The sequence below is a fragment of the Bos mutus genome, chromosome X (assembly GCF_027580195.1).
Source record: "Bos mutus isolate GX-2022 chromosome X, NWIPB_WYAK_1.1, whole genome shotgun sequence".
Taxonomy (NCBI): Eukaryota; Metazoa; Chordata; class Mammalia; order Artiodactyla; family Bovidae; genus Bos; species Bos mutus.
Window position 1 is genome coordinate 73608672 of NC_091646.1, and position 12788 is coordinate 73621459.

Here is a 12788-nt window from a genome sequence, read left to right on the forward strand (position 1 = left end):
AAGCCCACTGTATAGTGCTACGAGCAATGTGTGCATGCATCTGTTCCAATATACTCCTGCCAGAACTGTTTTATTAAAAAAATTATGTGTATTTATTTTGTGCTGAGTCACATGGAGACTAGAGACATAGAGGTAGAAAGTTCAGTTAGGAGACTGCTACAATAGTCAAGGTTTAAGTGAAAAGAACCTGATTTTTTGGTGATGATGACTATAACAAATTCATCATCAGATATTGACCAAGCACCTGCTATGTGTCAGTCATAATACTAAACATGTTAGTGAAAAGTGAAAGTGAAGTCGTTCAGTCATGTCCGACTCTTTGCGACCCCATGGACTGTAGCCTATCAGGCTCCTCCGTCCATGGGATTTTCCAGGCAAGAGTGCTGGAGTGGATTACCATTTCCTTCTCCAGGGGATCTTCCTGACCCAGGGATCGAACCCGGGTCTCCCGCATTGCAGGCAGACACTTTACCATCTGAGCCAGTACCTAAGTAAATTCTCCTAATGCCTCTGTAAGATAATGTATTATTGGTCTTAATTATATAGTTGAAGAAACTGAGACTGAGCAAATTGATATCCTCAGTTCAGTTCAGTTCAGTTGCTCAGTCATGTCCAACTCTTTGTGACCCCATGTACTGCAGCATACCAGGCTTCCCTGTCTATCACTGACTCCTGGAGCTTACTCAAACTCATGTCCATCCATTCAGTGATCAGATATTGACTAAGCACATGCTATGTGTTTTATTGGTCTTTATATAGTTGAAGAAACTGAGACTGAGCAAATTGATGCCCTAGGTGACACAAATATGAAGTTTCAGAGCTGGAGTTCAAACATAGACTAGACTATCTGAAGGGATAGCTGCTAGAATAATTTTTTAATCCAGAATTGTTAGTAACCAAAAAGAAATGGGGACCAAGAAAGGTGGCCAATATCACTGCAATATCGGGTACCTCCTGAGGAGTAGTGTTCCATTTGGCTAACTGTCCAAATTTTTGTTGTTCTCTCTTCCAGGAGACTCTGACAGTTTCAGCAAAGTGCGGCCTCCAGGAGAAAAGCCAACCATCATCAGACCCCCAGTGAGGCCTCCAGACCCTCCCTGCCGGGCAACTACTACCCAGAAACCAGAACCAAAGCCAGATGTTATGGCTGGCAATGCAGGGGAAATCCCATCATCTGTGTAAGTAGGGCTGTTTTTCAACCTTGACCTAAAGCCCACCTTAGATCACTAAGAATGCTTTTAAGATTACCATTATGGTTGTAAAGGGTGTACAATGCACAACCCTGGGGCATCATTCACTTCATAGTGAAGGGAACTGTCATAGACCAGCCCTATTCAGAGTTTTCTACTCAAAGCTTAAGGCTGGGAGAGTTTTCCTAAGAGCTTTCCTAAGCTGAAGTGTTTAAAACTTAATGCCTGATAGGAGACCCATTTTTCTTAGTTGCCCTGATCTCTGTAGGGTAATAAGATTACCTACTGCTTTCATGCTTCCTTGGCCTGGAAATTTTTTATCTTATTATTACTACTTGTTTTAAAGTAATTTAATGAACAGATTTGTTCATTTTACTTGTACTTTAAGGCTTTTTTAAAAAAAGAGAAAGTATGATTTTAAAAATTTTCCTAAATGACTCTCATTCTCCATAGAGCATCTTACAGGGTAAGAACAGAACGAATATCCAGCAGGCCTTCCTGAGGCTGGCTTGCAAGCCAAGATACCAGGGATAGAGCAGCTAAGATGGGGCCACAGCACCCCTTAGGGACCTGCCTTGCTTGGCCACAAAACTAGCCTGGCTGGCCTCTCTGTAGCCAGTGCCTGGGACCACTCTCAGTATCCTGCTTCCTGGTTTTCCTTTTTCTTGTGTTTATTGTCTCATAATTGTAAAATTGAGGAAGTAAGAAAATAAAAGCCTCTACCGCTTGGACTGATTAGCTAAGTGTATTTACATAATGCCAAAAACTATACTCTGAAACCAAGAACTTGTTTCACTTATTTCTCCCAAGACTAGCCTGAATGCATATCATACTTAGAACATTCTGAACCAAGGGGAAGCAGAGGGTATCAGCCATAGCCTTGGGAGTGCCTATGGTGTCTGAGCCATTTCACATTCTGATATATAGATTTTCCCTCAGACCCAGATCCTTTGTAAGCTAAGGCAGAACGTGGCATTGGTGGCCTGTCTGGTTCATATTTTATTCTCCTTTCCATTGGCCATTGGTTCTCACACATATTTCAGAGCAGTTGATGGGACTTGGTTGACTTCTGTTTGCAGAGTGGCTTCCAGGACCAGATTCTTTGAAACAGCTTCCCGGAAAACAGGAAGGTAAGAGATGCAGGTGACATAACTGAAACCAAATCACTTTTTAACAAATGCATCATGAGTGTGTCATTTACTCTCTTAACATTCCCCTTTTCTGTTTCCTGTAGCTCTGTCTCTGTCTGACTGTGTTTGTTCCTTTCTCTCCCCCAACACTGTCTTTCTGTCTCCCCAGTCTTAACTTGTGTTTCTGCCTTTTCCCTATACCTGTGTGTCTCTCTGCCTTTGTCACTCTTACCTATTTGTTTCTTTTACACTATTTCTTTCTCCGTCTCTGTAATTCTCAGTCTCTTTATCTCTCTTTGTGTTTTTTCTACTTATGTCTCTGTTTCTTTGTCTCTCAGTTTCCCTATCTCTTTGACTCTTTTTTTCTCTCTCTCTCCATGTCTCTCTTTCTTTGTCTGTCTCTATATTTGTTGTCTCTGCCTCTCTGACTCTGTTTTTCAATCTCTCTCTCTCTCTCTCTCTCTCTCTCTCTCACACACACACACACACACACACACAGTACTCACATGCCAAGTGGTATTGCAAAAATATTATGCTCATTGTAGGTCTTTTTTTTTTGTTAGTTTGCTTATTTAGATCCTATTTTATTCTAAAAGGACAACAGATAGAAATATATAGAGTGCAACATTCTAACAAAAACAGCCTTAGAATGAGCATAGTCCTGATTCCAGAGGTAAGCATTAGACTTAGGTGGTTGTTTTCAAACTGGCTGCACATATAAATCACCTGGAAAATTTTGAGGGAAAAGAAAATGAACACAGATTCCTACCTTGCACTCTAGACTCATTTAAACAGAATCTCCAGGAGTAGGACCTGGGAATCTAGGTTTTTACATTTCTTTCCTTTCTTCCTTCCAATTAATTTGTTTTTAAAATTCTTCAAGTGCTGGTATAAACTTTTCAAGGCCTATCATTTGGGACCCGTTAGATTGGAACACCTGGAGAAATGATTGCTTATCCTTCAGGGACTCTTCTGTGAGTTCACTTAGTGTTGCTTATCAGAGAGATCAAAATTGTGTTTCCTGGTTGGTAATAGGAGTGTAACTCTTCTGGGTGTTCAATTAAAAGCAGAGTAATATGCTTTTGCCAGCACTGGAGCTGGGATAGGTTAGACATCATTTAGTTAAAATTGTGGGCCCTGACTCACCAGGACATGATTCTGAATAGCAGGCCACTCAAATTCTGTTTGGCAGTCAGCCACATGGAACTCTAGTCTAGACCATATTCTCCTTAGACAATAATTTACCATTTATTCTACCATAACAGATGAAAGCAAGGTCAAAGCCTTAGATTTCTTTTACTAATATAATGAAGATAAAGTTTTTACCTAGAATATTTTTTGAAGCAGGCTTAATCAGATAGCCTTGAGGGGAAAAAAAGAAAAACAGAAAGAGACACCTTAATATTCTTAAAGCATCTGCCTATAAGCAGGACTATTTACTACTTCTGGGTAGTCCTTCCTCCCTCCCTAGGATAAGCCATACGATAAATAAATACCAGGAAAATAGAATAAAACATCTTGAGTTAACAGAATGAAGTGCGCATATCTAAAGGAAAGCTTTTTAGAGGTGGTGGTATCTGAGATGGAACTTGAAAGGTGGGTAGAATACACTGAAAATGAGAACGATTGCTCTGTAGCCTTGAACAGGGAACCAAGGCATTGAGCTGTACATGTACTAGGCATGAACAAAGTCCAGTAGAATCTTTAAGGCAGTTTGATTTCTAATAGGGAAACTATAGCCAAACTGGTGTTGAAAATGTGGAAAGATTGGTAACCATTGCCTAGGCTTTGTCATAGTGCTCAGAGAAATCTTGGACCAACTGCAACATAGGGTACTATGGCCAAAGCAGGCACTTCAAGATGGAGGATGACCCTACCAGTCCTATAGTCAGGCCTCTGGAACCTAAATTTAATCCTCTTCCTTATCCCCAGATTCTATCTTGGCAGGAGTGTGTGTAAGACCAAGCTGGGTACACCAGTCCTCCAATATGTCATGAGTCACCTGCCTAGGTACCTACAGAGTCCTCCCACTCAGCATCCACATGACAAAAGCACCCCTTCCGTCTAGACCCACTTTTTAAAATTAATTTATTTATTTTAATTGTAGGCTAATTACTTTATAATATTGTGGTGGGTTTTGCCATAAACTGACATGAATCAGTCACGGGTGTACATATGTCCCCCCCATGCTGAACTCCCTCCCTTCTCTCTCCCCATCCCACCCTGGTGCACTGCACCACCAGCTTTGAGCGCCCTGTTTCATGCATTGAACTTGGACTGGTCATCTATTGCACATATGGTAATATACATGTTTCAACACTATTCTCTCAGATCATCTCACCCTTGCCTTCTCCCACAGAGTCCAAAAGTCTGTTCTTTATATCTGTGCCTCTCTTGCTGTCTCGCATATAGGGCCATCATTACCATCTTTCTAAATTCCATATATATATATATATGTGTGTGTTAATATACTGTATTGGTGTTTTTCTTTCTGACCCCAGTTTTGTAACCACCATTTTCATCAGTGCATCTACATGCTGGCTGCTGGTCAAAATTCTTAGACTAGCCACAGTCAGTCTCATCTCATCACTAATGAAAATGATAATCTATTTAACCTTTGCTGTGCCCCTTTTTGCCTCCAATTTGTACACCTGACTATATGTAACCTGATATTTGAATGACCTCACTTTTCATTTATCTCTCTTATACAACAATTTAAAAATTAAAAACTCAAAAGAGAAAGGAGGGGAAAATATTTCAGTAAGACAGAACCACTTATGCAACGCAAGGTCACAAAGTGCTTAGTGTTCCACTTTGGCTGGAATGTTGGGGTGAGGGGAAGGAAGCTCAGCTGGAAGTGAGACCAGGAAGATGGATTGGGGCCAGATTGTAAAGGCCTTATATACCATACCAAGGAGTTCAGTCTTTATTCTCTAGTCATTATGAAGAGCTTAAAAGCTTAAAAAATGACAATGCATATTCTAATCTGCATGAATTATTTTGAAATACACACACTTTCTGTTGGTAAAGAGGAAGATAGGAGAGTAAAACCTGAAGGCAGTGAGACCAATTAGGAGGCTAATCATCCTAGCAAGAGTTGATGAGGTCCTGATATATGGCATTGTTAGCAGGAATAGAATGAAAGGATAGATTCGAGGTAGACTCAGTAAGACCTTGGAGAAGGCAATGGCACCCCACTCCAGCACTCTTGCCTGGAAAATCCCATGGACGGAGGAGCCTGGTGGGCCGCAGTTCATGGGGTCGCTAAGAGTCAGACAAGACTAAGCAACTTCACTTTCACTTTTCAGTTTCATGCACTGGAGAAGGAAATGGCAACCCACTCCAGTGTTGCCTGGAGAATCCTAGGGACAGGGAAGCCTGGTGGGCTGCCGTCTATGGGGTTGCACAGAGTCAGACACGACTGAAGCGGCTTAGCAGCAGCAGCAGTAAGACCTTAATGACTTTTCAAATATGGAACATTGGAGAAGGATGAAGAGAGAAAAAGTCTAACTTGGACAGCTGGGTAGATGGTAGCAATAGTAAATCATGGTGGAACAGGTTTTGTGGAAAACTTTCTCTGATCAGTTTTGGACACAGTGTGTATTAAGATTCTGTGTGACATCCAGATAGTAATGACCAATGGGTAACTACAACTTAGACTAGTAATTGGTACTGGACCTACATACATTTAGGGGTAGAATTATTGAGTACCGACACTGTACAAATTTATTCACATATATTACAATATGAATAGTAGCCTTTGGGGGTGAAGGTGGGGTCTCAGTGCTTGATGGGGATTGAAATCATGAATGGGAATAAGATCACTCAGGGAGTAGGTATAAATAGACTTAAGAGAGAGGAGAAAAACAATGTTGAGAACATAGCCCTGGGACCAGCTGTTGTCTGGGATTTTCTGCCCACATTATATGGACTTTAATTATCCAGGGTTTTCTCTTTCCTCCAACCATCTCTAGACAAGGTGACCCTAGGGCTGATCTAAAGACATCAAGATCCAGGCAAAGCTTGTCTGGTCTCTGAGGCAAAGGAAGATTCATGTTCCATACAAGGCATTTGCCTTTCCTCTCTGCCCTTCTCTCATTGGAGATAATCATAGAATGTAGTCTTTGGTCTTAGGCCAGTTTCTCTGGTCTCCCCTAGCCTCCCATTGTATGACACTCAAAGGATTGTGGTAGCACCTGAAAGGTGTTTTTGTGTCTGGGACACTGGGCTCTCTAAATCTGCTAGAGAGGTAGCCTAACCTATAACCATGGAGTGAGATGTTTTGAAATATCTGGATGGAATCACTTCCTAATTTTTCAAATGGCCGGATTGGCACGGCCTTAGAAGGGTTACCCACCCACTTGTTTTGCCTTTCCAGTTCTGATTTCTAGAGTCTTAGTGAAATGTCTTTCATCCTTTACCCGCAGTTCTCAAGGCAGACTTCCTGGAGATGAGAGTTGAGGCCTCAGGTATGTAGTATCCTCTTCTGATTACAAAACCTTGTTACACATATGCCTTCTTTATGAGATCTGAGTTTTTGAGACCTGGAATGCCATATAGGTCCAGAGGGTGGGAATTAACCTCCGTGACTCAGTTTACTGCTTTGTAATTACATGATCCTTATACTTACTGTCTTTTTATACTGAGGTTCTCTATGTTGTTAAGTTTACTTTCTCTTTCTTTCTCTCTCAGCCAAACTACAGTATAATTATATGAATTGCCTTTGAATCAAGGTCATTAGAAATCCTAGATTGTGACATTTGGGGCAATTACATTTCCTTTCCTGGGCCTCAATTTCCTAATATGTAAAATGAAATGTTTGGAACCTTTTAATTCTGACATCCTTTGGGTCTGTAAGAATATCAGTAAACTCTCATTTGATATTTTGGTAGGTCCAAAGAGTCTACCTTAGTATTTGTAGAAGGATTTCATTCCTTCAGCCCAAATCACTATTTCATACTCCTTGAATCTTCATCCTTAGTTCTTTATATATGTCAAATGCAAAGTGCTTTCACATCCATTAACTCATTTAGTCCATATCAAATGTCAAAAATAAGGAAGATAATATGTACTTTCACTAAACATATAAAGAAACTGAGGTTCAGAGGGGATACGTAACTTACTAAGATCACCAGAGCCATGGAGATCATGGAAATTTCTTTCTCTGCCTAGTTCTGATTGACAGTCAGATTGTTGGCATGATATAAACCAATACATGCATAAACAAGATCCAGGTATCTGGAGCAGAGCTTTCCACGTACTCCTCAGCCTTCCTTTTCTTCCTATCACTGCCAGTCCTCAGAGGTCTGTGGGTAGATAAGCTTTTTCTTATCAGCTCTCATAAAGGTAAAGTCCCAGTAAAAGGAAATCTGGAGTTATTGTAGGGCCATAAAGGCAGTGACCATTCCGCAAGGGGGGGGGGGGGGTAATCTCAGAGATATCAGGCTTCTATATCCCCTATAGACTTTTTGAGGATTAGAGTTCAGGCTAAAAGCACAGGGTTTCCAGCCCTGATTATAGCACCATATTGGGACTGGTCTATGGAATGAGTTATAAGGGCTTTTTCCTAGCCAGCTGCTGTTGCTCAGCAGATTTGCTACCTACCACAAGAGGCCCTACTGCCCAGTGGCTATTAAGTGCTTAACCAATCATAGCTAATTCCTTACTCTCTTCTTTCCCTTTCAGGTTGTAAAATCCTTGGCCTCAGGGGACCCTTTCCAGATTCTAGAAGGGTCTTCTTCAAACCCTTGTGTGCTGAAGAGCAGATTCTTCCTGTCCCTGCACCTTCAGGCTCTGGGAGGCTATAAAATAAGGGGCACATGTCCTATACACAAGTTTATTTCTCCTTTGTATTCTGTCTTCATTCCCCTAGAAGGTCTATCTTGAGCTCCTATAAGACTGTGAATGGTTGAACTTCCTCAAGCCAGACTGCAGAAACCAAGCTGTCCACTGACCTGAGTCGAAGAGAGGAGCTCAGTTTTCAACTGTTCTCTGAACTTCCTGCCTCCTCAAAAGGCCATCTATCTCTGAAAGATTTGGGGCTAAAGATTGATCTCAGAAGTCTTACCCTGAACTAAAAGTTACTTGAGTTGGGGCCATTGATTACCTTGGAAGTAAGGGAGTAGGAATGTTTGCTGAATTTCAGAGGCTCTTACCATGTCTTTCTTACTGAAGATATGGAACCTAGTGCCAGTTTGGAGCTCTGGCATGGTACCACATTGCCAAGAATGCATCTGCTCCTATGGCCCAGACAGAAAGAGTGATGCCTCTATACTCCCTCCAATGTGGACTCAGGAAGGTGGCCTTCCTGCTTTTACATACTTAGGACAAATCTGCAAAGCATGTTTTGCATGTCAAAGCCTATGTCTGTTTGAATTATTCTTCTTCCTGCTTTGTCCTAACAGCTTCCTTTCCAAGCAATCAGAAAGAAACAAAAGCTTAAAACAGTTCTTTTTTTTTTTTTTAAGGCAGACTGCATTTGTTCTGTAGGAGTTCCATTTTGGGATCAAATGCTGGGGAAAATTGTTAAGATGGATAAAGGCCAGGTAGTTGTCATTGTTGTTTCATGTTTGCTGTTTGAAGATAAGCTATTTTATCGCCTGAGAAAAACAGTTCTTAACCCAGTATCTATGGACTCAGGAACTTCATAAAGCCTCTGAAATGGTATGTAGACTTCCACAACAATGTGCCTTTTCTGAGGAAATGGTCCATAACATTCTAGTGAATTTCAAATTGGACCTGTGACATAATAAAGATTAAGAACCACAGCCCTTGAGACAAAAGACTCTTTTTACAATTCCTTAAATAATTGATTAGAAAGGCCTTTCAGTATTATTTAGTCAAACTGCTTAATTTACTATTGTGGAAACTGAGGCAGAGCAAGTTAGCAGCTGTGCCTAAACAGGATCCAATATCCCTACTCAAGGTTCTTTCAATTATACCATGCTTATTAAGCAAAGGGCCTCATGATTGGTAGCTTTAGGGGCCACCATTTTGAGAGTTTGGCTTTTACCCTCTTTCTTGAGCCACATATACTTGCCACCAAATGGGACTTCCAGAACTAAGCTCCTGGTCTTCCTCATTTGATGTTTCAATCATTGAAAAGGAACTAAAACACAATTAATTAGTGAAGTGAGTCAGAAATCTGACAAGTAGACATTTCTGATTCCTATTTGTTGAAGAGAAGCTGCTGGAAAAAGTGTCACCACTTGTTCCCATACAGGTGCCTTGATTTAAGGATAGGTTTTAAGATAGCCTGTCTTTCAGTTCAGTTCATTCACTCAGTCGTGTTCAACTCTTTGCGACCCCATGAATCGCAGCACGCCAGGCCTCCCTGTCCATAACCAACTCCCAGAGTTCACTCAAACTCATGTCCATCGAGTTGGTGATGCCATCCAGCCATCTCATCCTCTGTTGAATCTGTGTAATTTTGGGTTGGCCAAAAATTCATTCAGGTTTTTCCATATGATGATACAGAAAAACCCAAATGAACTTTTTGACCAGCCCAATATAATGTGGTCCAATGTGAGAGAAAGGACTTTCCTATTGGACTCTTCTAGCAAGGCCCCACTAGTGCACTTACTATAGTATCAAGAAGAAGCATAGACATGGGGAAAAGAGGAGGTGAGAGATGGGGTGATGAGAAGAGAATGCATACATGCACTAACCAACTCTGAGATGCCTTTGGAACAGTGTTACTGAAAGGCAATAGCTACTTTCAAGATTTAACTCTGCTGCTGCTGCTAAGTCACTTCAGTGGTGTCTGACTCTGTGCGACCCCATAGACAGCAGCCCACCAGGCTCCCCCGTCCCTGGGATTCTCCAGGCAAGAACACTAGAGTGGGCTGCCATTTCCTTCTCCAATGCATGAAAGTGAAAAGTGAAAGTGAAGTCGCTCAGTCATGTCCGACTCTTCGCGACCCCATGGACTGCAGCCTACCAGGCTCCTCCACCCATGGGATTTTCCAGGCAAGAGTACTGGAGTGGGTTGCCATTGCCTTCTCTGAGATTTAACTCTAAGTATGGCTTATTGATGAGTTAGTGACATGTTATCTGACATAAACACACTGAGAGACTTTGTGGAAATAATTTAGTAGAAATTTGACAACATTCTTAATGAAGGTGTATCCAAGTGGCCATATTGAACTCTCAGCTCTACCCAGTCTCAAAGGTCAAGTTGCTAAGAAACCAGGAGCAAGTAAGCCAAGTGGCTACCATTCTACCTGCTGCTCACCCCCAAACAGAATCTCTGTGAGGCCTGGTGGACTCAGTCAGGAAGTACTCATTGAGCCCTAATCTCAGAGCTGTGGACTCTCTGTTCTGTCCCATTAGATGACTAACTAAACCAAGCAGGTATGCAGATTTTAGCCACAGAAGCAGTGTCCATTCGAGCGTCAGTACTTTTGAAGATATTAGAGATATGGGTTCACTGTGGTTTCCTTGGGGGGAAATTCCACAATCAATTTGTATTCCACCACAAATATTGAGAGATTATTGAGAACCAGAGAAAATGAAAGTCACTCAGTTGTGTCCAAATCTTTGCGACCCCATGGACTGTACAGTCCATGGAATTTTCCAGGCCAGAATACTAGAATGGGTAGCCTTTCCCTTCTCCAGTTCTTCATCCCAACCCAAGGATCAAACCCAGGTCTCCCGCATTGGATTTTCCAGGCAAAAGTACTGGAGTGGGAGAGAAACTGGCTAATGGATGAACTGTAAATCTTGAGCTGACAGTGATAGCATTTATTAAGCACCTACTAAGTGCTAGGTGCTTCATATACACTATATCCTTTAGTCCCTACAACAATCATACAAGTGGGTACTATCCTCATCTTACAGATAAAGGATTTATGGCCCAGCAGGCTAAAATAACTGGCACAAGGTCACACAAGTAAACAACTGTTTTTCTAATCCAGGTCTCTCTGATTCTGCACTCCATATTGTTTTCCTTTTGTAATATAATGGCCATATTACTGGAGCTGACATGACTCTCTGACTCTTGCCTGATTAACAAAATATTAAAAGGCAAGCATTTGAGGGGAAGGAGGGAATGCAGGTCCAATTTACTGGGGAAGAAAAAACTGGGCTGAAAGCGATTTCTGTTATGTTTCCTCCTCCCATTCAGTATGACCATTTGTTATGGTTTTTAAAAAGATCATTTACTTTTACCTTGTGACACGAAAGATTTATTTTTGTTGGTAGTTGTCAAATCCTTGGCTTAGGGGCTTTTCAAAGAAAAAAAGGCCCTTCTATATGTCTGTTACTTCCCCAAAGTTCTAGCATGTGCAGTGTCACCCTGAGACTGGTGACATCCACACATGTAGTTTGAGAAAATGAAATGATCTTGGTGCTTCTGCAATACTTGATGCCTTGGGATCAAATCCCTATTAAGGGTTTTCTGTGGTGACAGCAAAAGTTAAGAGATGATTTAGAATAAAAAATATTATTGAATTTTTTGTTTAAAAAATATGAGGGATATTGTACAGCCACTGAGGGGCAAAACTCAGCATCCAAGTTGAGTAATAAGTGGTGTCATGTAGACTATATCTAAAATAAGTTGCTATTATGTGAAAGAATCCTTCCCTTTTCAAGAAGTTCTTTAATTCTGTAATAACTAAAATAAATAAAGTAATGAAAAAGTACTTCTGTGACTAGAAAAATTGCTTTTGAAAGAATGTAGATCAATGATACTATGTTTAATATAGCTGCCTCTAATGGCCTTGACACATTACAAGCCCAGAAAAAGCTTCAGAAGCATTTAAAAATTGCAGAGAAAAGCAAGATACCTTGAAGAGATGTTTCTGATGAAGAAAAGCCTCCATTTTCATAAGGAAAAGAATCATTTGATACCAAGGACATTAATAGATCCTAGAAAGATGCCTTTATGAAATACATATGTAACATCAGAAGAAAAAGAATTAGATCCTGGAGTACATTCACATGACTTTTAATAAAGTATACAGACTGTCTAGTATTATTGGCCTCTATCTTCAGTTTGTCATGGAAACAATCTTTGAGCATATTATGCATAATCCAATCATTGTTCCTGTTGTCTTCTGTAATTCTAAGGAAATATAGGGCTCAGAATCTGTTTGTACATAGGGATCTCCATCTGCAGTCTATTTTGCACCAAGTCCAGTTATTCCTTAAGGCCTCACAACATCACTGTGTGAAAGTGACAGCCCCATTCTACAGATAAGAAAACTTGAGACTCAGGAAGATGAGAAATAATTTGCCCAATGTCATACAGTTAGGGATTGATTAAAAACCCAGCACTAGAAGCTACAGGAGCAATCCTGTTTCTAATATAGCACACTACTCCAAGTGGTAAAGGAATTCTGACAATAAGTGGAGATGATGTTTAGAAATGAGACTAACATCTGCAAGTTTTGCTACTCAAAATATGGTCCATAATCAGCCTCAGCATCAGTATTACCTGGGAGCTTATGAGAAATACAGACTCCTGGGC

At 40.9% G+C, this 12788-nt stretch overlaps 1 protein-coding gene across 4 annotated transcripts in view; it reads left to right on the forward strand.

The window, feature by feature from the left end:
* Positions 1–11961, forward strand: part of OPHN1 (oligophrenin 1) — a 629407-nt gene extending 617446 nt beyond the window's left edge. For all 4 annotated transcript variants that reach the window (XM_005899246.2, XM_070365372.1, XM_070365370.1 and 1 more), the window contains 4 exons: positions 1013–1178; positions 2270–2320; positions 6748–6789; positions 8006–11961. In XM_005899246.2, coding sequence (XP_005899308.1) covers positions 1013–1178; positions 2270–2320; positions 6748–6781 — 251 coding nt within the window. In that variant the 3' untranslated portion in view covers positions 6782–6789; positions 8006–11961. The remainder of the gene's footprint in view (positions 1–1012; positions 1179–2269; positions 2321–6747; positions 6790–8005) is intronic.
* The last annotated feature ends 827 nt before the right edge of the window (positions 11962–12788 follow it).